Here is a 25,324-nt window from a genome sequence, read left to right as displayed (position 1 = left end):
CCGGAAGAATGCGGCCCAGTCAATGACAGGAAGAGCAAAGACCATAAAATAGGTGGGAAGGAAAAGCTGCCCAACCTAGCGTGCAGACGGCCCACCATGTTGCGCGGCACAGTTTCCTCCCGTGCAGTGTAGCCCCGTCCGTAGTGGAGGTTGGCTAGACCGCCAGACGAAGCGTGCGGGCCGGCCGCAGAAAGCCTATCGGGCCGTTTCACTGCATGTCGGTGACCTCTTTATGCCTTCGCTACCGCGACGCGGTCACACCCGCTGCTTGGCATGGAGAGTGCATAAACCCTCGCGCCGCCGCCCCCGCCGCAGCAGCAACCGTAAAAAAACCCTAGGCTCTGACGAACCCCCACTGCAATCGCCACCGCAACGCGATGGCTTCGACGCAGGTCCTCAAGAAGAACTACCGCTGCGACCGCTCGCTGCAGCAGTTCTATACGGGCAGGCCGTTCGCCGTCGGCCGCTCCCCGGGCGGCGATGGAGAGGGCGGCGCCGAGGCGTTCCTCGCGTGCGCCTGCGGCGGGGAGGTGCGCGTGGTGTCCGCCACCGACGCCTCCGCCATAGGGGAACCACTCGACGGCGATTCCGAGGCGATTACCGCGGTCGCGCTGTCCCCCGACTCCCGCCTCCTCTTCGCCGCGGGGCACAGTAGGCTTGTTAGGGTCTGGGACCTCGCGTCCCGCACTTGCATACGCAGCTGGAAGGTGAGCTCTTGTGTTTCGGTGTGTTTCGTGGTGCTCCCCTGTACCGTCTCTCAATCAAAATGTTGTGCAAGGGTTAGTGAAGTCCAGCACAGCGAAACAATTTTATGTGAATATCGTTAGATGCTGATCATTTATCTAGCTAGAAAGTAATTCGGAGTTTTTCACGCATACAAAACTCTACTTCTGGGAGTGGTGTGAAAGGCTGCGCGAATGTAGCTGCAACTAGCTTAGGGAACTTTTATCCTTGTGTGAATGTCATAGTAGGCTATTCACATCCTCATCCTGGACCATTATTTATTTGTTGGTTTGCTGTATGGAGTGTAGTAAGGACCGGATATTTTATTGTAACTTTTGAAAATTAGGCAGATTAAAGTTTGACAAGCTTCTGGAGAGCTTCCGTGCTAAATCTACGAGACTTAGTTTGCTTACTGGCTTTTTTAATTTTATCACACACTTTAAGAATACCAGGCCTCTTGCAACGCATTCAGAATTAGCTATTTCAGATGCAAGGTAAACTAAATGTGGATGTGGGACTGTAATTCGTTACCTCCTTATCTTTTCTTGGTAATCCTGCAAAAAGATAGGATACAATATGTTATTTCCACTAGCCAGCGTAACAACACACACTCAGACCTACTCACCAAGCATGTGGCCAGTGCTTTTCCATTTCCGGTAGTTTGACCTTAATCCTGTTTTATCAATATTTGTGTTAAACACCTCCTGTTTCGTAATGGTTAACTCAGTGACTGAATGGGAACTTTAAAACTACATGCTAACATCTTTCACAACTAAAAACTGTTCATTTCATTACGTTAGTACTATAATGGTATACTACTATTCCTCACTGTAGCATGTGAAGTAAGCTCAATTACTTTCCTTATGCTATACAGGGACATGATGGTCCTATTATGGCCATGGCATGCCATGCTTCTGGGGGTTTGCTTGCAACTGCTGGAACAGACAAGAAGGTGTGCGTATGGGATGTGGATGGTGGATTTTGCACACATTTCTTCAGAGGTCATACAGGTGTTGTGACAACCATTATGTTCCACAAAGATCCAAAGTGCCTTCTGGTGAGGATAATTTGGAGATGAAGAATTGTGCTTTTATTTGAATTGGATCAACTGTACTTGTTTTTCTTTTGTTTCTCCACATCTTCAGTGTATTCCGCTTCCTTTTTAACACCCTGTGTGTTGGATCTCTAGTTATTTTCCGGAAGCGAAGATGGCACCGTGCGAGTATGGAATCTTGAAAGAAAAAAGTGTGTTGCTGTGCTCAAAGAGCATTTTTCAACAGTGACTTCATTGACATTATCTGACGATGGACAAACACTACTCAGTGCTGGGAGGGACAAGGTATGAATGGCTCGAATGCATTCCATTAATCAATAGGCTTGTCTCTTATGTATTTGAGATATTGGCATACTTCCTTCAATACCTATGCTTTTAAGTTAAAGATTTATACTTCAATACCTATGCTGTCTATTTGATACTGAGTGTCAGCGTTTTTCGTAAGAGTTGTAGTCTTTGCTAGCTTACAAATGAACTGCAGGTGTTGCGGATTGTCCCCTGTAATGTGAACTTGCGTTTACTTTTCTATTTTGTTTGAACTTGATGGATAAGACCTCTAAATTGTCTCAGTATCTCTAATTGAAATCGGGGCTCATCTCGGGATCTAAATATATTCTCAGGGCTCCATGAGCTCCTTTGTATTTTTCAGAACTAGATTGGGAGAACGTTGGGTTCTGAAAGCAGTTGAAATTTATTGGAAGTATCATAAGTAGAAGTTTTTTGCCATTTGTACACACACCTTTGTGCACAAAAATAGTAGTTACTTTCGTGCTTCTTATTTGTCTAGTTTATTCTGTCTGGCTTGCATTTCAATATTTCTAGTATATACGATGCTATGCATTATCTGTCTGGAGCTTCTCTCAAATTTGAATGTATGGAGCATCTGCAGGTTGTTAATGTGTGGGATATTCGTAAGTACAGCTCAAAGAAGACAATACCGACATATGAAATGATAGAAGCCGTTTCCTTCATTGGATCAGGAAGTGAACTCTTGGCTTGTTTGGGCGTTGAACTGGCAAATAGGAAGGGGAAAACAGATGGTTATTTTCTTACAGTTGGTGAACGTGGAGTCGTGCGCATATGGTGCTTGGAAAGGTACATTAGTTTGTGTTTACAACCTTTTCAGTTTTTTGCGCATTTCTATAGTAAAAGCAATCAATGGTTTTTCTGGTCTTCCACAGTGCTCTTTGCATATTCGAGCAGCAATCATCTGATGTAACTGTTAACTCTGAGAACGAGGAATCCAGAAGGGGGTTTACATCTGCTATTATGTTGCCAAATGACCAAAGAATGCTATGTGTTACTGCTGATCAGCAATTTTTGTTCTATTGTCCCTCGAGAACTGATGAAGGGACCTTCCAACTGAACCTATATAGACGACTAATAGGCTATAATGATGAGATCCTTGACTTGAAGTTTATCGGGGAGGAGGAACAATATCTTGCTGTAGCTACTAACTTGGAGCAGGTTAGCTATTCATAAATAATTTCTGCACGGTTCTTGGTGACTCGTGTATTTGAAATTTATCAAACTGTTACCTCCATATGCAGGTCCGTGTTTATGATGTTGCATCGATGTCATGTTCTTATGTGTTGGCTGGCCACACTGAAATTGTTGTTTGCCTTGACACTTGTGTCTCAGCTTCTGGGAATACGCTTGTTGTAACTGGGAGCAAAGACAATACTGTAAGTTGCGATGTCCTTTCCTGAAGATGTTGCTGTTGACTTGCCATAGATTTTCTCTATGTGTTTCCCTGTGGTGATCCTCATTTCCATTTGAGTGCTTCCTTGTGCTGCTTTTCCTATTTTTGAGTGTAGCCTTTTGTATTTGACAGGTGAGGCTATGGGATACTGAAATGAAAAAGTGTATTGGTATTGGTAAAGGCCATCTGGGAGCTGTTGGTTCTGTTGCCTTCTCAAAGAAATCAAAGAATTTTTTTGTTAGTGGCAGCAGGTTTGCTATTCAGTTTCCTTGTGATTTTTTGTATGCCTAACGTGATGCTGAAATTGTTGTTCTAAATAAGATAATCTTTTTATTAGTGATCGAACCATCAAGGTATGGAGCTGGAATGATACAGTTGGTGACACTGATGATGAAGTTTCTCTTAAAGCAAAGGCTGTTGTGGCTGCACATGATAAAGATATTAATTCTCTGTCTGTCTCACCTAATGATGGCCTTGTTTGCAGTGGTTCTGAGGTAAAATTGTTGTTAGTTTTTTTCTTAGGTTACACAGCCTTTTTATTTTGTCTTACATCATTGGATTGTCATTATATATCATCATCTTCATTTTGTAGGACCGAACTGCTTGCATATGGAAACTCCCTAACCTAGTGTCCTCTGTTGTCCTCAAGGGGCACAAAAGGGGCATTTGGTCAGTTGAGTTTTCTCCTATTGAGCAATGTGTCATAACATCATCTGGTGACAGAACAATCAAAATATGGCACGTTGCTGATGGCTCATGCCTGAAGACATTTGAGGGTCATACATCTAGTGTCCTGCGAGCTTCTTTCCTTTCGCATGGAGCTCAATTTGTTTCTTGCGGTAATAAGAAATAGGCCCTTCGTCTATGTTATTTCCTTTGGGAAACTTTGTTGACTCTGCTCTTGTGATCTTCCTTAATTTAGGAAGTGATGGTCTAGTGAAGCTATGGACAATTAAAACAAATGAATGCATTGCTACTTATGATAAGCATGATGGAAAGGTATGATATCATAGATATGCATCATTGAAAAAATCTTCTGTCTGAATGCTGTAGGGGACACACAAACTCACAATTATTTGTTCCACAGGTTTGGGCATTGACTGTTGGAAGGAAAACTGAAATGCTTGCTACTGGTGGAACCGATTCTGCTCTTAACCTGTGGCATGATTGCACCACGGAAGATAAGCAGGAAGATTTCCGTAAAAAGGCAAGTGAAACTTTCTGTTATACTGTCAGCGTGTAGCTTTGCAAGCAAGATGCTTGCTTTTGTGTAATGCTGGAAGAAAACAGTGAAATACCTGATCTTTAGTCCCTGTAAAGAGATGTGATCTTGAGTGAGTTGAACACTGGTATATAGACGAGTTTCCATATTCTTGATTATTTGTCTCTGCCTCTGCTTGATGGCTCTTGGGATCTATACAGGCATACTTCAGGTATTTTTTGAACTAAGAATACTTCAGGTATTCACAACACTTATTCACACTCACCTTTGTTGCAGGAGGAGGAAGTTTTAAGAGCCCAGGAATTGGAAAATGCAGTGTCAGATTCTGACTATACAAAAGCAATTCAACTTGCATTTGAGCTTAGAAGACCACACAGGCTTCTAGAGTTATTCTCACAACTTTGCAGGTACCATATTCTTTATTTGAATTCAGTCAGACACTTATTTTTTTAACAAAAATAAACTTTATATATCATTGGGTGTGCAGGAGAGCTGATCCAGAGGACCCAATAGAAAAAGCCCTTCTTGGTCTTCCGAGGGATGGCCTTCGCGTGCTTCTAGAGTACATCCGTGAATGGAATACAAAGCCCAAGTTTTGTCATGTTGCACAGTTTGTGCTTTTTCGGGTATTGAGGAGTTTGCCTCCCACAGATATTCTGGAGGTAATATTTATTCCCTTTTCCTAAGATGTGTTTAAGAGTGCTCATAGTCTATGACAAATTGTTACTTCTTTCCATGAGTTGTTTCGTATTTTTTTTGTCCTGCAGATAAAGGGTATCAGTGAGCTCCTTGAGGGCCTTATCCCGTATTCCCAGAGGCATTTCAGCAGAGTTGATAGACTAGTACGAAGCACGTTTCTATTGGACTATACACTGACTCGAATGTCCGTTGTAGATCCAGATCCGGATATAGATGCAGGCACAATTAAAGATGATATAAATGGTTCATCAGTGGAGAATGGTGAAATTGCAGAGGCGGGGTCTGCTTCACCAGCAGCAGAGAAGTCAAGCAAGAAACGAAAATCTGGCAAATCAACCAAAAAGGGCAAGGAGAAGAAGGTGAAGATTGCTGCGACTGGACACAGCAATGTTTCTGTTGAGGCTTGAATAGTTTACGAATAACCGGTTTTCTCTTATTCGCATCACCAATTTTGTTGCTGCTGTTGTAATTGTAACTGCCGTTGCCCAACAACACGAATCATTCGTTCTTAGTTTCTGACAAACACTTTGCACAGAATGCATTCTTTGCTGAGTTCAAAGACCCTACTGCTTCAGGGCATGCGCGGCTGTCTGTTCCAAATTTCTTGTTGAGCTTACAGTGAAGCTTCATATCAGATTCCTTGAGTGCTGCAGTTATCATACGCTCCGGGTTAGTTCCTCTCGTGATTGGTTCCCATGTGTGTGATACGGAAGCAGTGACCCCCAGCAATAATTCCACTTGTAATTATTGGATCTGCGATCTGGATGCCGGCGCGGCGTTGCGTGATTTCCGTCCTTGTCACTGGGCCGAAGCTCTTATTTATGGTTGGACCGAATGTTGCACCTTTTGCGGTGGATCACTTGTTTCTGGTCATAGGCGGACCTACCTTCCCAGCAGTGAAATTTATACACCGATCATTTGCACCGTATTTTCCATCCTCGACGGTTCTGAATCATAGCTGAGCGGTTGATTTTGCTCTACCTATAATTTTAAACTGAGTATGTTACTGTTTCTCATTGTATTTGCATATCATCTTTCCTTCAGTGACATAATTCGATGAGAACAAAACAGTACCTTTTTATCGGATGCCTTTGCTGCTGTATAGGCGTGGTTGTCAGTAGAATCGGTGGTGCCTAGTTCACCTTCACAAGTCACAAACCAGTAGGAACTTCGTTGCTACGGAGACAGGATTCTGTTGTTCGAATATGCATGGCATTACAAGAAAAGATACATATGAGCCGATCAACATCAGCCGGAGTACGATGCTTAGATGCCATGCACCAATCCATGGTCCCTGCTTTATAACTCAACGTCTCAGCCTCACCAACCTCGCCACTAGACAGTTTCGTCCAAAAGCAACCCAATCCAGCAGCGTATCCCATTCAATATGCTTCCACGCCAACCTCAACTCAACAAAACACACGGCCAGGAAGCAACCTACATGAGATGTGATAACCTCTTCTCCTCTTGCAAAGGTAAAATGAAGAACTTCCACTAAAAAAAGAGGGTAAAATGAAGAACACAAACTGCAGAAACTGCAATTTGTTCAGAAACCAACTGCTCTCAACCTCTGAAGTTTGAAACCAACGATCTGTCTCGTCGTAAAAGGCAAAGTGCAACTCCGGAATTTTAACTCGGCAGTGGGTAAATTTCAGTTGCCAAGCTCGGTCCACCACGTGAGAGCCACATCGGCCGGGCAGTAAAAAATTCCCTGCTCACTGTCGAGATCCAGGGCTGGTTTAGACTGTAAGGATACGTGATATTAAAAAAGATGAATTAAGATACTTAAGAACTTAATTTAATTGGTTTAAAAAAATTTATAAGATAATCATATATTAATTTCTATCTAAATGTGCTTTAAATTTATCTAGTGGGTCTACTTCAAAAGAGATTACAACATATAGAAAGGTAGATTGTAAGTATGTAAATACGAAAGTAAATAAGGTAGAGAGTAAACTTGTCATGAGAGATTTTTATCCTGTAGTATCGATGATATAAATGCCATTCCTAATCCATATTAGAGCTCCACTAAGGACACCCGAACGACATCCGATCACGACTCTTGAAACACCAAGACAAAGTCTCAGCACAAGTCTCTTCCGGTCACTTATCGTCATAATCACTTCGGAATTTGAGCCACCAAGGCAAGTGTCTTCGCGTGTCCGTACACGTGTCTTGCCATCGCTCCATATTAAATCGGAGGGTTAAGAAGCTTGAGTAACCCCAGCTCAAGTTGACAGTAAGTCACCAAAACTCTAAGGCGTCGATGTACCACTTAGTACAAGATGAGATCACTCATTGATCCACTATCTATGCAACAATCACCTAGCAACACTTCCTATATGCATATAAGCACTAATCACTCATTAATCTTGTACTTAATTGCTTTAGATGATCACTTTGAGTACCTTGGTGCCTTGGATGTCTTCTCAAGTGTCTCTATGTTTTTCTGAACTCGAGCAGCATGCCACACATTTAAATGATTAGGTGGAAGAGTATTTATAGTCTCAAACCTGTCAATTAGCCGTTTTCATAATGGCTTAGAAAAGCTGTTAATACTGAATGATCTGGTGAGAACAGTAATACTAACACTGGATTATCCCGTGAGTATATATATATATATATATATATATATATATATATATATATATATATATATATATATATATATATATATATATATATAAACTAGCTATTGGAATCCCACTCAAAGCATGTGTGAACATCGGATACTCTGGCGTATACTACATCTCTATCACTAAAATATATTGTGAGTGTATTTGAGCGATCCGAGCCTTTACAGTCTCTCTATGTAAAATGCTCCGGTGTAAACCTTTAGTGCACCTCCTTTTGACACTGGACCATCCAGTCAGTTCATCCTTGTCCTTTGATACTTGAAATCGTCTCTGCAAGAAATGCTTTGGTGTATATCTTTCGCTGATCACCGAACCTTCTAGTGAGCTCATCTTCTTCTTTTCCCGAGTCAAAATACTCCGGTGTGCACCTTCTTCACCAACACTGGATTATCTGGTGGCTTCTTCAGTTATGCTCTTCTCTGTATATAAAGCTCTAGTCAGATTGGAACAATAGTTCACATTCGCTTGGGAATACCAAATTACATATTGTTGAGTAACGGAATATCTGGTGAAATCTTCAACCTTCTCTTCCCTTTGTCAGAGATGCTTCGGTGAATTCAACATACATAGCACCGGATTATCCGGTGAGAATAATTCTCCTAGACTTCTTTAATTTAGTTCATCTTTGTCCTATTTACGGTGACTTTTTTATATATTGCATCTATAAGATATATTAAAACATATATTTGACAAATATATTAATCTTAATAATTATATTATTATTAATCACAAATTTTCAATCATATTTTAATAGAATCATTTTTACTACGAAGAGGAGGGATGAGACCTGACACACACACACTACAAAATTCCCTCCTTGGCTCTGTCCAACGGCTGGTAAAACGTGTCGTCGTATGAGCTGTCGCGGCCGGCAGTGCGACATGTGAGCGAGCAGGCACGGCCCTCCTCATTTACAAATGAACAGTGCACTGTTCTAGATGAAACGGACATCTTGAAGGCGATTTTTGGTCATATGCAGAATGCACTAACACACTCTAGTGTAAAGTCCGTGTCAACAAAGATTTCAGATATCTGCTTGTGGAGGTTCAGGGGCCATCATACTGCTTCCCTCCAAAAACCAAAAGCTAATGTGTTTTCTTGAAAAAAAAAATCTGCTTCCTTAGAAATCCATTTGACAAAACAATTATTTGTTCGAAAATTCTACGAGAAATCCAATGGTTTATCTGTCTTCCAATCACGGACGTAATATTAGTGGTAGAAATCAGAAAGCGTGCTTTTTAGCGGAACCTTTTGTATGTATCCTGCTGATGCAATGGAACTCACGTTTCTTGCATTTGGAGGCGCAAAAGCCAGCTGCAACCCAAGGAAAACAGAAGCGACAACATGCTTTGACAGCCTCCCCGATGGTTAAGCTCGTCCTTTTCATGGTTATCTTATTGGTGTGGCTAATCAAACAACTTGATCTGTAAAAAAGCGCGTAGGATTAGTCTGACCGTGGTGATTCTGACCGAAACCATGTGCATGACACTGTAGTGCTCAGTAATTTAACCTCACAAGGCATGCAGAAGCTGAACTGAAATTACCCATTAATATTCTACTTACCGCAAAGCAGGACGACAAAACACATTATGGATCTCCACCGAACAGTAATAACTGCAAATTTATCCGCCGAGTTATTTCTATTGCTACCTTGGCGCGTACTGCATATAATTTTTTTGATGAGTGACTAGGAGCCTTTTCAGATCTGTAGATGTCTGTCGGTGCAATGTGGCCTCTCGTTCGTTCCAAGTCACAGCTGAGAGCTGACTATGCACACCTCGATTTGTCACTGTGATGCCTGCTACTGCTACGCAAAAATTAATCTCGTGTGACCAAACTGGATCCTATGAACATTTCTTTTTCCTGCTCGATGTCCAGTACGAAAAATCCACACACCATTACTTCTGTCTGAAATCTGCAAGTGTTGCACGCCAAAGCACCATCTTTCTGAGCTTCGACCCACAATGATCGTGCAGCACATGAACAAGGGGATTTTGTTGTTTCTGTACGACTGAACATGGCAGTGGCAGTTAGCAGTTAGCGTGGTGCGTGACGAGTGGGAGCCGGGAGGTTGGCTGGTGGTTTACCTGTGAGCGGAACACATGGGATGATGGGAAGGCCGGCGGCGGGTCAAACAACGAGACAACACAAAGGATCTCTCGTCCATAGTCTCCATGTGATGCGGTCTATCTGACGATCATTTGGCCAACACAACAAATTCCTTGCCAGAATTCGTAAAATATTATCTAGTTCTGTGTAGCACTGCGAGTGCATTGAAGGTGGCACAGGATCGGTACCAGTTGAACGCTGCATTTGCCTTGCCTTTGTCTATGAGAGCGCAGCACCTCCCCTCAGCTAACGCAGCAGTTCATCGCAAGAGAAAATCACGCGATGAGAGTGGCACATGGCCGTGTGCCCGTGCCCATGCGGCCATGCAGCAACCACATCGGCGATGTTGCCGGCCTCTCGGTCCGACTCCCACGGTTCCAATCGACGACTGATCTTTATCAAAAAAAAAAAAAAAAAATCGACGACTGATCGGAAATGAAGCACCTTGCTTCCAAACGACGACGCGTCAGCCAAACGCGCAAAGCCCAAACCAAAGATACAGGAGCGGCTAAAAAATTGGGAGCACGCCCCAATGTCAAAATTGGGAGCAGCTAAAAAATTTAAAACGTGAAACGAAACTGACGTGCTTGCTGTTTCCAACTAGACGATGTCACATCAAACTCCATTTGGATCCTGTTTGCACAAAGCATAACAAGATCCTCTGGAGAGACACACGATAAAAAACATTTTTTTAATGAAATAGCAGGTGGTGTGCTACAAATGAACAAGCAAAATAAACCAGAGGAAGCAACCATATCAGATTGGTCGAGATTTGCAATTCCCAAAATGTTGCAGACCCAACAAATCCTGACCAAAAGCTTGTTTATCTTTACACCAACGCCAAAGAACAGGAGGTGAACAGGAATTGTTCAGGCAACCGGAAAAAGGCTAAATAAACAAAAACAAAAACAAGAATATTCGAGCCCCTCTCTCTCCTCCCTCCTTTCCCATATAAACTTCACCAAGAAAAGCAACCAAAAAAGAAAGGGAAGTGGGAAGGGAAGAGAGGAGAAGGAGCCAAAGAAAGCTCTCTTCTTCCTCCTCCTCTCAAATTTCATCTCTCTTTCTTTCTTCTTCTCCTCGCCCGGTTCCCCGATTTTTTAGAGGGGAAGAGGAGGAGATGGGGAGGGAGGAGAGGTTCCCGGTGTGGGAGGCCGCGCTGGGTGCCGGGGTTGCCACCGCCTTCGCCGCCGGGCTCGTCGGAGTCTACCTTTCCATGCCGGACTCCGACTACAGCTTCCTCAAGTTGCCGCACAACCTCGAGGAACTCCAAATCCTCACGTAAATTACTTGTGCCCCGGTTATTTCTTGTTCCGGTTGTTGTCTTGTCAGTCTTGTTCACGAAAGCTTCCATCTTTTTTTGGATAATTTGATGCCAAGGTTTCCTATGGTTATTAGCCGATCTCTGCACGTAATTCGATTTGCTTGTTACATTTTTTTCCTAAGGCAAATCTGTTTGGTGGATCAACCGAATAGTAATGTACAGACGCGTTTCTTTTCGTAAATAAAGAATTGATATTTTTTGTGCGAGTTCAATGCTAAATGAGCTGCTTTTCGTGGATTGGAGTTTGGGGAATGGAACAGTTGGCTGGTGATAGTTTGTAAGGAACTAGTAAGCGGTTATCTCGTGATTTCGAATGGATCTCAACGTTAGTTTAGTGGGAATTCTTAGTTTCAATGTAAGATGTATAACATGGATCTATTGAAATTGCGATTCATGCTGTCGCTTTCGTAAATACAGGATTTGGCAATCGGATGATTTGTTTATGTTCTAGACCATTGTAAACTTTCCTATAAATTAGGAAGATTAGATTTTGCAATAATAAGGCTTGCATCTTCAAATACTGCTGAATGTTTATGTTGTTAGTCGAACCATTTTAGATCTGACAAATGATCTCACTTGAATTATAACCTGGTTTTCCAATTCAAATCTGCATTTATCTGGATTAACTGTAAAAAAGTAACTTAATCATGTCACTTTATTTTCCTAATTACCATGTCACTTTCGTGCCAGCTATTTACATGCTTTGGACTTGGTCCTAGCGTGTTTCATGCGCCTTAAGCTTAGTATTGGATAATCTCACACAATCAGATCTATCTACACACGTCAGCTATTTGTTTGCCATATTAATGATTTGTAATTTGCCTTCTGTTTCCTTTGCTATTATTGATATTTTTTTATCGTTGAAATGAAAGTTCAGATGTGTGCATAGTAAGTGCTACTACTGAAATGGAAATGCCCGTTGTTTCCTAACCATCAATTGGTTTCTTTGCAGTGGCCACCTTGAGAACTATACTAGTGACTACACCCTTCAGGTGTTGGTAGGTTATTGTGCTGTGTACATCTTCATGCAGACCTTCATGATCCCAGGGACAATATTCATGTCACTCCTTGCTGGTGCTCTGTTTGGGCAACTTCGGGGCGTGGCCCTGGTGGTCTTTGCTGCCACTGCTGGTGCTTCTTCATGCTATTTCCTGTCGAAGATGATTGGAAAACCACTGGTCTTCTCACTGTGGCCAGATAAGCTCAGTTTCTTTCAAAAGCAGGTATTCTCAAGACCAACATTACTCGATGTGGTTTTATGTGTACAGTTTGTATTGTTATCGTATTAAGAATTTAAGATCATACATTTTGTCTGCTATGCTTAAATATTTATTCGGAATTGCTCTACACCTCATTTAGGCTATTTGATTTAAGGTCCTCTGAGACTCTGTAGGTCATTAAGTCATAACTGAGTGGAAGTCTATCGTCTTTCCTTTCAGGTTGCTAAAAGAAGAGAGAAGCTGTTGAATTACATGCTTTTCCTCAGGGTCACCCCAACATTGCCAAATACCTTCATTAACTTAGCTTCACCCATAGTAGATGTCCCCTACCATATATTCCTACTGGCAACTCTTATTGGTCTCATCCCAGCTGCTTACGTGACTGTGAGGGTAAGATTCTAGAGTCAGATATGATGCTTGTTTGCCCTCTAGTGCCCCTCTCTTGTCCTGATATCAATTCTGTCCTTTGTTTTTCTTTTCCATTGTCATACATTCAGGCTGGAATTGCTCTTGGAGAGTTAACTTCTCTGAGTGACCTGTACGACACCCAGTCAATTGCACTGCTATTCCTGATCGGTGTTGTTTCAGTCACACCAGCATTGTTGGGCAAGGACGAGGCACAAGAAAAACCATCAGAAATGGCGGTAGGCGCTTCATGAGCACCAAAGCACCATACGGTGTCCACCTCACCTGTATATATCAACATCCAGCATGCGGTGGCTTCATTAGATCGGATCAATGGGCTCCTGTGGCTGGACGCCATATGGTTCGCATGGCTGCACAGCTTGGTGGTACCTCGGCCGCAGTCCATCCATCAACCGCCCACAGAGGAACCTGTATTGCCATCAGAACATTGTTTCATGACCATTCACCACATCACGAATGAATCTGGGAAGCAAAATGCCCGTCAGACAAGCTGCTCTGACGTGTAAACTAGTAATGCTGTTTAGATGGGTCAATGAACTAGCCCACTCATTGTATATACTGACCAGATTCATTCAATCCATATTCAGTGGTTCAAAGATAATGTCTTGTCTTTCTGTGTTGTTCCTGATGCCCAAAACTTCCCCCCTACTTGGTTGTAATGTGCGAAGCATGATGCAAATTGTTTCTCAGTTTCTTTACTGTTTTGTGATCATGATGTTCTGGAGGGGGGTCGTATCATCTTGCTGGTTTCAGAACTGAAACCCGGCGGGTTACTTCCATCCAGAACTGAAATCACGTTGTTGTCCATCCTAGATGGGCTGGATCAGATATTTAGATAGGCCGAATTAGGGGTGCAAATTGGTAAATCTAAATGTATCTTCTTTAGTTCAACTAATAACACTAGTTTTTTTAAAAATTATTCAGTTTGAGAAAAATAGTGTTATTGGTTGACTAAAGAGGGTTGGTGGATACTTAGGTTAATTAATTTGCAGCCGAATGATGCGTCGGTCGGAGAAAAAAGAGAGAAAAAAGCGGTTTGTCTATGGGCCCATTTCCAACAGATGTTAGAAGGGCGTATTGGTAAATTGGCCCATTTGCTATAGTAAAGCCCAAGCAATACATATGGACGTGCGACCAGAGCGAGCCGTGGGTTGGATCGAGCCGAGCACGTCGGCTCGAGCCACGGATTAAACCGGGCCGAGCCCACGTGGTCACCGTCATCCCCGCTGTCCCCACCGCTGCCGGGAACAACACGGTCTCATACGCCGCAACGCCGGGAAGAGGGGAAGCGAAGCGCATACATGCTGGGCGTTCTCCGCCGCGCCGCCCCCGCCGCAGCGTCGTCTCCGGCGCGGAGCCTTAGTCAGGTGTGTCCGATCTCCACTCCTCTGGGCGTGCGCTGCTGTTTGCGATCCGCTCCGTTCGTTCCGCAACTGCACTGATCTGGTTGGTTTCGGAAGTGGTTGGGCATACAGCGACCTAAGGATCCAGAAGCGTGTAGCTCTGCTCTGATGTTGGGAGGGGGGTGTTGTTCAGTAGATGATTCGGATAGATGGGTTGTAGTTTAACAAGCTGCACTTCCGGGTGGCGTGTTGTTGGGTGATGTAAGAGCTGATTACAGGTCTCGTTTTATGGTGGAATTTCATGGGGTTCCGTATAAATGGTGAATTTGCAACTACGATTGTTCTCGTAGTGGTTGTGCTTGTGAAATGCCAGTATACTATGTGAAGCCTGACGAATTTGTTGGTTTTTGAATTGTCCAGTTTCGGTGCGCTTACCACAGAAGCAATGAGAGACTATTACCTATCCGAGGTAAGTGTTGTCAATGGCCATACTCTTCCTAGTTCCTAGAGAGTTCTCTTGATCTAATATCCATGCCAAGCTTATGAAGTTCCCATATCTAATTATGGGTGTTCCAAATGACAAGCTATGGCTTGCAACATTATACTGTGACTTGGCGACTTGTCTATGTCTTTTTTTTTTAACTAGAAGGCAGAAGCACTGCCGCTCAATTAAGAAGCCAGTTTATGTACAAGAAGCCTTGCACAGAAGGCAGCGACCTGTCTATGTCATTTGGCGCTTAATTATATCCAGCTTTATATTCCTGTTTATTTCATTTGATCATTCGTTACAAATGTCTGCACATTTTTCATCTGCTCTTTGTTGCACAGAGAAGACCAAGAATTTTCATATGGTCTTAATTGGGCAATTTCTGGAAGAGGTGTTGTTGTAAAAGATAAGGTCTTCTATAACTTGGAAACACCGGAGCTTCAGAAAGCTGGTGCTACTTACACAGGTATGTGTAGACTCTTGTCATTCAGTTATGATGTGTATGTACAATTAAAATGATACTAAACATATAACTCTGCCTACATCTGGAGCATGCAGAGCGTTTGTCTGGCATTCCACTCCATGTTAGAGGAAATGTCATCAGTGGGGTTCCTGACGTTTCAAAAGCTCAATTTGCAAAACTTCTGAAACTGGTAGGTTTTATTTTTTTGTTTTGTCTCTCAATGGGATGGTATTCCACAATGGCTCTCATGAATGGATCAGAAATAAAATTAGCATCTTATTTTCAGCATGTGAAGTTTTAAGCTGCCTTCCTTTAATTGAGTTCCAATGTCTTGTGTTTTGATGGTCTTCTTGCTTGTTTAGGTGACATTTCACCTTTCAACCATCTCAAGTCTTTATGTTCAAGATGGTGCTGTTGGTTCATCTGCCGAATGTGATGCAAAGGTCCGTGTCATTAGTGATAGCACTTCTGCTGTTATGTTACTGTCCAGTGCCCTTTGGAAAATACCAGATCGTGCAATTTCCCATGACACATGCCCTTTGACTATATATACTGCCAGTTCCATAAGGTAATTATCCTTGTCCCTGCATTCGAGTAATATCTTTACCAGCAAGGTGCCAATATCTGTGGCTGGGCCATGTATAAGGCATTAAGGCTAAGATCTTTCTTTCTGAATGTTTTTAAGCAGTAGTAACGTCAAAAATGTTCTTGGTTCTGGAACACAATACGCTAATGGATTTGCAGCAGCAGACATTGAACGCTCATCTCTAATCCTATGTGGTAAAGCATTTGCTGATCCAACTACTGTAAAAGATGCACTTACTGCTTTGACGGCCCCGATATTATCTGCAAGAGGAGGCCTCCCTGTTCCTGGCTGGTAGAGTGTTCATGGTGTTTTTTTTTTCCTTTCTATTTTTAATTTTTCCTATAAAGTTGTTGTCAATATTCCATATTGTGTATTTCAGGCTTCTGTCTTATGGTGGTTCGATGATTTTATTGTTTGCTCCAGTGGAGATTATCAGGTCCTGCTCAGAAATTCAGAATGCTCTTTTGTCCACTGATTGTGGTGTAGTCATCTCTTCCAAAGGGTCTACTGTGCTTTTCCCAACGAAGGCAAGTAGGGAGCCAAGATTGTTTATCAAACCAACTACAGTGATCATTGTATCATATGATAGGTAATGAAGAACCTCTGCTTCAAAACATGATTTGTCTTCTCCAAAAAGTACGTCATTTGTGGAGTGTTATAACAGTTCTTTTGTTAATTAGCAACATTATCATCTCATTGTGTGGGTGGTTAAAACAAATGAGAGACTTAATTATGCGATAAGGAGGAATGAGACGCCAGTTTGCTGACATTGTGATGTCTTTTTGTACTTTCAGCACCGATGCTGTACCATCAGTATCAAAGCTCTCTCCTGGTCGGGCTGCTTACCACTTCTTGGCTGGATATCATGATGGTAAATTTGTCCCATGTTACATCAGGGGGCCTTCTCCTGTGAACCCACTTGCTCTTGCAAGTTCCTTATTCTCACATGTACGTTGTTCAATTTCTTTGACTAGTGAGTGACTGGTCTTAGTTCTCTACCTTCTGTCCATTACGGTTGTTCTGGTATTGGTATCCTAAGACTGATGCGCTACATTGCAGTTGAAAGAAGAAGATACACCAGCGTATCTGATCAATGCTAAGCACTCTGGAAAGTACATTGATGGTAATATGAAATTAGCACCTTCCATGTATTATTCAGCTTGTCTTTCTGGATGGACACTAAGATGTCAAACATTGTCAAATACAGGTAAGGAGTTTATAAAACTAATAGAGTTGGCATTATCTGACAATCTGCCAGACATCAAAACTGAAGATATTAGAGGTAAATAGTTCTTGACACTCTACATATAGTCTCCTGGTAAGTGGTATGCATAAAGTGTAGTCCTTTTATTAACACAGAAAACCGCATCTTTTGATTGCAGTTGGGGAACTCAAGGGGAAGTACAGGAGCTTTCTATCCAGCAAGTTTGGCAAATATTTACCCAATGAATTCTTTTTCTAAGAGAGATACTCTGATGCCGTAGTGTGAATTTATCTTGTACTGACATAGGTTTACATTTCAACTTGAGTAGAGTTGGGCTTCCTATTCTGTCAAACTACAAAATGCACTATTAGCTTATGTTTTACCCCCCTCGCAGTGCCTGGATAATCACTGTAATGTACATAGTACCTTCGTGCATGAATTGACTTGTCGTGCATAATCATTTCAGTTAAAATTTTGTTGAGCAGCAGAAAAGTAGAAAACTTTTAGTACATATGTGAGCTCCAAACTCTACAGTTATTATGTGGAATTTCTTCACTCCATGATCCCAGTAGGGAAAGATATTTTGCACTACATGCTAACGATGCAACCTGCCCTCCTGCATGCTGCACTGTTACAGTTCCAGGACACAGTGCTGCTTCACTCCCATGAGGCTATGACTGCTGGAGCAATCAGAGTGCAGTATGCAATGAAACGTTGGAGGACACATGAAAGGCGTCAATCTTCGATGCACATTGAAATTGAAGCCAACCGTTTTGTTTGTGCGGGGATGTCAGAGCTTCACATGGTTTCACTGAGAAGAACGGTGGGGTGGTCCCCCTCTACCATGCTCTACGCATCTCTTCAGCCTGTAGCGGATCTCCATCCTCAAGAGAGCAAAGCAGTAGACGCCTGTCCAGGTTCAGGCTTGCATCACTGGTATCATTTTGAATCCCATTTGAACTCACATATTTGGCATCCATTGGTGAAAGTTCCAACCGATTTGGCGGTAGGCATAGAAAAGACTAATGACTAATGAGCAGTGGAAGATGCTCACGCGAACCTGATGTTTTGGTATTGCGGATAGGATCATTTATTCGAGCACATAACTCTATATAATCGGCAAGAAGCTGCTTTCTATATCCATCCTTGTGAGTCACATGGATAATTTAGAAATATCATGTACTGTATAATGTAGCATCTTGTATTGACTTTATAGTTAGGGAAGTCGGGGCAAATACTAAAGAAAAAAAGAGGAAAAAGATTATAGCTGGAGCAGATCCATTATTGAGGAGAGGCCATTTCCATCCAATAATGCATTACCCGTTACTATCATCACTCTGTAATGTCAGCTCAGGAACATGGGGTCATCATTTCTGTTCATAGAGGTTCTTAAATCATTGTGTAGTATACTTGATTTGAAAATCTCTGCTTCATTTACAACAACATTATCAGGGCATATATGAATAACTATGATCATCAAACATACAAAATGTAAGAAACGAACTCAGGGTTGTAAATACAATCGACCTTTTGTATTCTTTGAATCATCCAACATTTGCTTCAGCATGAAGGGGCAAGACACAGAAACTATGGCTAGTCAAAGCAAGAGCACATGACATAAAACAAAGAAATACCATCAGATGATTTAAAGTTAATTTTCGCTTTTCTTCTTCAGCAAACCACCAAACCTCTTCAGTAAAGGCTTCTTCTTTTGCTGTTGATGCTGTTTGGTTGGTGATGTACTGCCATTGTTCTCCTTCGTCGGGTGCAACCCATTGTTGTCAAGAGCTGCATCTCCCATGTTTGATTCAAAATCGATTTGTGACCCACCGTCATCCTCCTTCTCCTTAGATGATTCATAGTCAGTATACTTGCTGTTCTCCCACATTTTAGCAACAACCACGACCGGCTCATCCTCCTCCTCACTGCTCCCCTTCTCATTTTCTTCCTTGTTACTACCATTTATAGTGCAATTTGCAAGAAAGGAAGAGAGCTCCTTAATCTTCTCAGAAGCAGCTAATTCTTTTGCCTGCAAGTCTTCGTTCTCCTGTTTTATGCTCTGTAGTTCATTCTCTTTGTCTAACAGTTTTTCCTTCCATTGGAGAGTCTCAGCCGCGGCTTCCCCTCTGATTCTGTTAGCTTCCATTAGCTGAGCTTCAAGGTGCTGCATCTTCTCCTGCAGATCTGCGTTTTCATTTTCTTTGTCTTTCACCACCTCCAAGGTCCTATCCATCTGAACTCTGATGGCGACTATTTCCTCTTCTGACTTCTTGATAGAGTTGACAAAAATTAGCTCCTTGGACTGCCAATCGTCATGTGTGCTCTTAGCTTCTGCTTCCATCCTTTCAACTGACTTCGTGAGGCAAACCTTCTCATAGTTTGCTTCATCAAGCATCACCTCATAGTTCTCTGTAGTATTTTTCAGACTCATGTTAAGCTCCTCTACCTGTGCCTGAGCGCGCTCAATTTCGTCTTGTTTGGTAAGGCACCTCTCCTGTGCCTCTCTAGATTCAGCTGATATTTCGTGTAAAGCCAATGCCAGACCCTCCATTGCCTTCTTAACCTTATCAACTTCATCTTTGCTAGCTTCAAGCTCCTTGGCCAGCTGGTTCTTCTGTTCAGTCAGGGTCTCTACTTCTGAACTTGCATTTTTGTCGCTGTTCAGCGCCTCCATTTTTTCTTCTTCCACTGCACGGAGCTTTAGCCTAAGTTCTTCGACCTCTGTCCGTAAATCAGCTGCTTCTTTCTCTGCAGCATCAAGCCGTCCGCTTGACACATCAATATTTCCCTTCTGTCTGGCCACCTCATCCTCCAAGAACCTGACCTTGTCTTGAAGAGCAGCAACTTCGGATTCTTTATCTCGGAGCAATGTACTTGTTGCATCCAATTCTTCCATCGCTGAATTCAAAGACTCGCCCTTCAAAATGTTAGATTGATCAGCTTCTTCCAATCTGACCTTCAACAGCTGTGCCTTCTTCTGCCACTCATCAGCTAATTCACCTGACATCGCGCCTGCCTTCTTAGCATCTGCTATATCAATCTTAAGTTGTTCAACCATGCGCTCCAATTCAGCCACCCTTTCTTCATCCGCCTTTGCTTTCTTAAGCTCAAGCTTCAATGCAGAGTTCTCTGTCTCAAGCTTCTTAATCCTGTCAGCAATTTTTTTGGGTTTGCCATCCACCTTTGAATCAACAAGATCTTTCAGACGCTTAACCTCTGCATTAAGGAGCTCAACTTTCTCAGCATTCTCCTCAGCAGCCCTCATGACACCATCTGCCTGGCTGAGCGCTTCGTTCTTGGCATCGATTGCGTCAGCCAGCTCATACCTTGCCTTCTCAAGCTGCTCCACCGTCGACCGCAGGGCGGTTGCATCAGCCTCCTGCTGGCTTTGCATGTTCTCCAGCTTCCTCTGCACAGACTCGATGCTTGTTTGCTCCAACTCGACGGCAGGGAACTTCTCGGTCTGCGATGCCTCAGCGGCCTTCCTCTGCACATCGAGCGCATCCTGAAGCTTCGCATTGGCCTCATCAGCCACCTTCTTGGCACGGTCCAGCTCCTCGAGAACTTTTCCCTTTTCCTTCTCCTTATCCATCAACTGCTCCTTCGCCTTCATGAGCTCTTCTTGAACCGCATCAAGCAGCGACTGCAGCTCCTGAGGAGGCTTCGAGGCCTTTCCTTGTTTCTGAAATCCATCAAAACCACTCAGAATTCAACAAAAGCACGCACCTTTCCGGGTCACAGCGCGAGCAATCGCGCGAGTTCTCGTACCTCTGGAGGCGTGGTGAGCCGGGAGGCGGTCTTGGGCGTGGGAGCCTTGCGGTCGGCCGACCCGGGGGACTTGTCAGCCGCGCGTGGCGCGCTCGGCGGCGTGCCATGGACGGCAGCCGCCTTGGGCACAGCCGGCTTGCGCGGCTTGCTGTCCTTGGGGGTCGGCGGCGTGCCCTTCTTCTCAGGCGGCTTGCCGTTGCTCTTCGCCTCCGCAGAACCAGATCTGCGCTCCAACAAACCAACCCACCATCAGACCAAGAAACCACCGCCTCTACCTGCCCACGCGCTCGCTGGGATTCACCTCGCTGAGAACTCGCAGTGATCAAGAACCGGAACTGCAACACAGAAGGGAGTGATGGGAACTTACTTGGTCTTGGAGCCCTGCATTGCTTCGTCACTCTCCAACCGGGAGGAAGGCGCTATGAATGCGAGAAATTGGGGGAAGGAGTGGTGGGTGAGCGGTTGCGGCAGCGCTGCCACTAGTTGAAGAACACGGCGGAGTGGAGGTTGCGGCTAAAAGACACCGGTTTCGATCAATATCCCTGTGGGTTGCTGTTGGGGTCTTCACATTTTCCTCGCTGGTTTTTTTCTGGAGAGAGAGAGAGAGAGACCGGACAGGCACAGCCGTAGCAGAGGCAGGTCGGCCGGCCGACGGACGGATGAGTACAAGCTGTACCTTGAATGTTCAAATACACACCACACTTATGCACGTATTAAACATATTATTGGTACAGCTTACAGACCAGTTTCAAAGCTAAAATCAGTAGGAGTTCTGTTATTTAAACAGTAATTTGTAGTCTTTAATTTTTAGAGTGATTCTTTGAAATGGACGATATGTTAGAGTAAAAAAACTAGCTTTCTCTGATTTATTTTTTATAAAATTGTTTTCTATGTAAAGTTTATTCTACATAATTATTGTTAATTATATAATCATTTCTTTTAAAAATCGCTTGTCATAGAAAATTTAGATAAATAGTAGCTCTACCAAATAGATCTAAAAGTCACACTAAAACTACATTATACATTAACGAAATTACACCAGATTCGCAAGTGACGGGTCAGTCCCTTCATGCGGATGATACTAAAGGTTTATTTTTAGGAAATAAATCTCGACTGAGACGCTGGTTCGAAGGCTTCGATCCCAAATGGAACCCGGATGGGTAGAGCGAACACTGCCACTTCCGACAACCGAGCTAGCTCGTTCTCGACGGACGGATGAGTTGGAATGCGTTTACCTCTGGGCTGAAAGTCTGCGGTGGCGTATCACTTTCGCTAAACCACCTCATTGGTTTATCCTATGGAAGCAGACCAAATCCTTTCGGACGATTTGTAATGAGCAGCGATATACGTACGACGCGGCCATACATGCTCATCTGACCAATCGCGGCGCTTAGCTTTCCTTCACGCGGGACCAGGCAAGGGCAAGTTTTCTGCAGGTTTGCTGAAGTCGTACGCTGCTCGGACGGCTGCGTCGTACCAACAGCCGTTCTGATTTGTACTAATACTGCTTCTTCTTTTGTGTTGATTTGTTCTTATTTCCATATTGAAGTTGCATGGTCCCTACTCCCTATTGCTTGGAGTTTTTGTTCTAGTAGTACTTCTTTTTTTTTGTTTGATGGCTACAAGACTACAAGTAGGCGATACATTCTTTTCTCCAAAATATTATTGGGTGTATATTTGACATGGTTTTGTTGCGTAAGCTCTGTGCAAAGATGTGATATTTCAGCTGCTAAAATATGTGATACTTCCAGTATAAAATAGCGTATTTACTAACAGAAGTTAGCATACTAAATGTTGTGGTTATCTTCTGTAAAAGAGATAATCTAAGATCTACTCTCTAAGCATGACATATGTTCTCATCTTTTTTTCTCCTGCACATATTAACCGTTAAATTAGAAAAAAATAATATAGATTAAAATCTCATATGAGTCTTTTTTTTTTAAGAGTTATGTAGAATTTACTTCTATTGCCCATTTGCTGGTGCCCTTATTAAACCGTTTGGTGCATCGGATTCTGGATATGATCGCGAAGCTTTCCAGGTCGGCGTGTCGTCTTGTTTCCTGGGAAGTCGTGGCGCACAATGAACGACCCGACATCCACGATTAGCAGGACTAATTTACACTATTCCTGCGAGTGATCACCGCGTGGGATGCGATTCCTGAAACGACAAGGACAACAGCTTGAATCTAGTACTAGCAGCAAATTCGCCTTGGAATTTGGTCTCCGTGTGGACTGTACGCTGTAGAGTGCCGGCTACCATAGCGGTCAAAAAGAGACATGTCAGGCTAACACCTTGGTAAATACACCTCCTATACCATGTAAAAAATATTCCCTGTAGTTTCTAGTTTTTCTAGGTAACCGACCAAAGATGAAGGCACCAAATTTAGAAGAAGAAAAAACTGGGTATTTAGCTCTTACCCTTGCCTCGAAAGAAGTCTCAAATCCAAATCGAGCCAAATGACACTAGGAGAAATGACACAATTTGAAATGACACCTCTTCTGGGACGGTGAATTGTGGAGTACTAAAAACAGGTTTTAATCCTGTACAACTATATGCACAGACGAGGGATGTCTGGCCTATCTAAACCCTGCAATTATGGATCGCATCACAAACTTGGCAAAAGTTCCAAAAGATTGTTATGCCTATAACATAGTTCATTTGAAATCTCGAGTTGCCCGCTCTGTCTATGAATCATGGACCCTAGAGGTTGTAGTGATGTTAGGAGAACACTCACATTGGGCAGCTACAAGATGAGACGTCAGTGTGTTCTTTTTAAAGGACGAAAGAAGGCAGGAGAACATCAGGAAAGGGAGAGAAAACCGTGATCATCAAACAAGCATAGCTCCTGTTATCCACTTATCTCGATTATATATGTCACAATTTTTTTGAGCAAAGTATCTGTCACAATTCGGTGTAGCACCAGATGTACAGCAAGAGCCGACATAATTTTCCATGCACCCGTCTTTCAAGAGCAGGCAAAGCTGATGCTACAGAAATAGAGTAAGCACCGAGCAGCAGAAATAGAATTATTCGCTCGTATCCGCTGTCCCGTCTCGTCTTGTCTCAGCCGGGGAGCACCATGACTCGCGCTGAGAACGGCGAGATAACAAAGCCATACGAAGATTTGCAAATCAGACAGCTAGCCCCAACGGAAACATCTTCAAAACTTCATTTTTTCCAGCTCCGAACGTAGATTCAAGTGCCCAAGGCCCAACCACTGGCAGGTAGAAGAAGTAAATAGGGAGCATGAACAGAACCTCCGGCCTCGTCGCCTGACGCCGAACCTTCACCAAGAAACCGGCCGCCATCGTCCAATCCATTCCAGCTGCCGTTCCTGCATGGGACGTGCATATGCTCATGCTGGTACGCACCGCCGAACGCGCGAGCGCCAGCATATGAGCATATGCCATGTTTCTGTTGGATGGTCTCCGTCGTCGGCCATGTGGCCACACGTTTGATGAGCCTGAGTCGCAGAGCCAGCCTGCCAAGAGTTGATTCTGCAGAAGATGACACCCACAGGCCACAGCGGAGAAGGGAAGAGCTGAGGGAGAAGAAAGAAAGCCGTTTTGTGTTTGAGGACCTGTTTGTTTGGCTTTTGATTTTAGTTTTTTTGGGAAAAAATAGTTTTTGGTTTTTTAAAAGCTATTTTTGAATTTTAGTTGTTTGCTTTAACAGTAAACTTTTAACTTTTCAACACAACACTTATCAGAAAAACTATTTTCAGCTAGTTTCTTAATCTCTAGTTTATTTTTTTATAAATAAGTTTTTAGCTTCTCCAAAAACCACCATTAAGCAATCTCGTTTATTTAGGCTTCTGACTTCTAGCAACAGAAAAGTCAGAAACAGAAGCTCAAGCAAATAGGTCTGATTTTTGGCTTTGGCTTCTTTAAAAAGCCATGCTTTTGGCTATTTTGAAAAACTAATTTTGGATTTTAGATATTAGCTTTTACAACAAAATTTTAACTTCTCATAACATCACTTCTTAGAAAAATTATTTTCAGCTTACTTCTTGACTTGTAGTTTGTTCTTTTAAAGTAAACTTTTAACTTCTCTAAGAACTATTTTTCAACAATTCCATTTGTAACTCTACCAAAAATAAAAACCTAAACAAACAGCCCCATGCTCTGCCTAGTTGCTGCTGTCTTGCGTAAGTACGTCACACAACCGAAGCCCACCTCCAGCTTCAGCCCGTGCCTTGTAGCCCAGCCCACTAACCAACTGCACACGACCAGGTCCATCGGCAAAAAAAGATCGCGAAGAGAAAAAATGTTGGGGTGAGAGAGGCTCGAACTCTCGACCTCAGGATCACTCGCTTTAGCTATGAGACCTACGCGCTAGCCAACTGCGCCACCACCCC

General features: G+C 43.1%; 4 protein-coding genes and 1 non-coding gene across 6 annotated transcripts; 3 read left to right on the top strand and 2 right to left on the bottom strand.

Moving 5' to 3' along the window:
• The first annotated feature begins 256 nt into the window (after nt 1–256).
• Nucleotides 257–5,976, top strand: LOC133888568 (protein TORMOZ EMBRYO DEFECTIVE). The gene is made up of 14 exons (XM_062328859.1): nt 257–707; nt 1,598–1,780; nt 1,913–2,062; nt 2,667–2,872; nt 2,959–3,244; nt 3,328–3,462; nt 3,612–3,730; nt 3,817–3,973; nt 4,072–4,318; nt 4,402–4,478; nt 4,567–4,686; nt 4,978–5,108; nt 5,189–5,363; nt 5,469–5,976. The coding sequence occupies exons 1-14, from the start codon at nt 378–380 to the stop codon at nt 5,805–5,807; spliced, it is 2,655 nt and encodes an 884-aa protein (XP_062184843.1). The 5' UTR covers nt 257–377; the 3' UTR covers nt 5,808–5,976.
• Nucleotides 5,977–11,106: 5,130 nt separating this feature from the next.
• LOC133888375 (uncharacterized membrane protein At4g09580-like) lies at nt 11,107–13,716 on the top strand. The gene is made up of 4 exons (XM_062328593.1): nt 11,107–11,426; nt 12,422–12,692; nt 12,909–13,079; nt 13,187–13,716. The coding sequence occupies exons 1-4, from the start codon at nt 11,266–11,268 to the stop codon at nt 13,346–13,348; spliced, it is 765 nt and encodes a 254-aa protein (XP_062184577.1). The 5' UTR covers nt 11,107–11,265; the 3' UTR covers nt 13,349–13,716.
• Nucleotides 13,717–14,279: 563 nt separating this feature from the next.
• On the top strand, nt 14,280–18,470 carry LOC133887966 (uncharacterized). 2 transcript variants are annotated; one of them, XR_009903680.1, is made up of 12 exons: nt 14,280–14,482; nt 14,879–14,927; nt 15,292–15,411; nt 15,504–15,598; nt 15,771–15,976; nt 16,097–16,285; nt 16,374–16,583; nt 16,789–16,942; nt 17,054–17,117; nt 17,202–17,276; nt 17,377–17,712; nt 17,836–18,470. XR_009903680.1 is itself a non-coding variant. In XM_062328015.1 (11 exons), the coding sequence occupies exons 1-11, from the start codon at nt 14,417–14,419 to the stop codon at nt 17,454–17,456; spliced, it is 1,308 nt and encodes a 435-aa protein (XP_062183999.1). In that variant the 5' UTR covers nt 14,280–14,416; the 3' UTR covers nt 17,457–18,470. The 2 variants fall into 2 exon arrangements, 1 of the variants encoding a protein (XP_062183999.1); XM_062328015.1 differs by having other exon boundaries at nt 17,377–18,470.
• Nucleotides 18,471–18,631: 161 nt separating this feature from the next.
• On the bottom strand, nt 18,632–21,541 carry LOC133887965 (WEB family protein At5g16730, chloroplastic-like). The gene is made up of 3 exons (XM_062328014.1): nt 21,334–21,541; nt 20,967–21,189; nt 18,632–20,880 (listed from the first exon to the last, which is right to left on the bottom strand). Exons 1-3 carry the CDS (start codon nt 21,351–21,353, stop codon nt 18,850–18,852), a joined length of 2,274 nt encoding a protein of 757 aa, XP_062183998.1. The 5' UTR covers nt 21,354–21,541; the 3' UTR covers nt 18,632–18,849.
• A 3,696-nt stretch (nt 21,542–25,237) lies between these two features.
• On the bottom strand, nt 25,238–25,324 carry TRNAM-CAU (transfer RNA methionine (anticodon CAU)). The gene is given in 2 exon segments: nt 25,238–25,273; nt 25,287–25,324. It is a non-coding gene; the product is annotated as a tRNA-Met (tRNA).

The sequence above is a fragment of the Phragmites australis genome, chromosome 13, assembly GCF_958298935.1.
Source record: "Phragmites australis chromosome 13, lpPhrAust1.1, whole genome shotgun sequence".
Classification (NCBI taxonomy): Eukaryota; Viridiplantae; Streptophyta; class Magnoliopsida; order Poales; family Poaceae; genus Phragmites; species Phragmites australis.
The sequence above is the reverse complement of the archived record's forward strand: the minus strand, read 5'-3'. Positions and strand labels throughout refer to the sequence as shown.

Excerpts from the sequence above, each read along its gene's own strand:
- LOC133888568 (XM_062328859.1), top strand. The coding sequence starts at position 378 with ATGGCTTCGACGCAGGTCCTCAAGAAGAACTACCGCTGCGACCGCTCG. Across the intron at positions 3,245-3,327 it reads TAGCTACTAACTTGGAGCAG|GTCCGTGTTTATGATGTTGC; the intron begins GTTAGCTATTCA and ends CTCCATATGCAG. Across the intron at positions 3,731-3,816 it reads TTTTTTGTTAGTGGCAGCAG|TGATCGAACCATCAAGGTAT; the intron begins GTTTGCTATTCA and ends TCTTTTTATTAG.
- LOC133888375 (XM_062328593.1), top strand. The coding sequence starts at position 11,266 with ATGGGGAGGGAGGAGAGGTTCCCGGTGTGGGAGGCCGCGCTGGGTGCC. Across the intron at positions 11,427-12,421 it reads GAGGAACTCCAAATCCTCAC|TGGCCACCTTGAGAACTATA; the intron begins GTAAATTACTTG and ends GTTTCTTTGCAG. Across the intron at positions 13,080-13,186 it reads CTGCTTACGTGACTGTGAGG|GCTGGAATTGCTCTTGGAGA; the intron begins GTAAGATTCTAG and ends TCATACATTCAG.
- LOC133887966 (XM_062328015.1), top strand. The coding sequence starts at position 14,417 with ATGCTGGGCGTTCTCCGCCGCGCCGCCCCCGCCGCAGCGTCGTCTCCG. Across the intron at positions 15,412-15,503 it reads AGCTGGTGCTACTTACACAG|AGCGTTTGTCTGGCATTCCA; the intron begins GTATGTGTAGAC and ends TGGAGCATGCAG. Across the intron at positions 17,277-17,376 it reads CAAAACTGAAGATATTAGAG|TTGGGGAACTCAAGGGGAAG; the intron begins GTAAATAGTTCT and ends TTTTGATTGCAG.
- LOC133887965 (XM_062328014.1), bottom strand. The coding sequence starts at position 21,353 with ATGCAGGGCTCCAAGACCAA. Across the intron at positions 21,190-21,333 it reads ATGCAGGGCTCCAAGACCAA|ATCTGGTTCTGCGGAGGCGA; the intron begins GTAAGTTCCCAT and ends GTTGGAGCGCAG. Across the intron at positions 20,881-20,966 it reads GGCTCACCACGCCTCCAGAG|AAACAAGGAAAGGCCTCGAA; the intron begins GTACGAGAACTC and ends GATGGATTTCAG.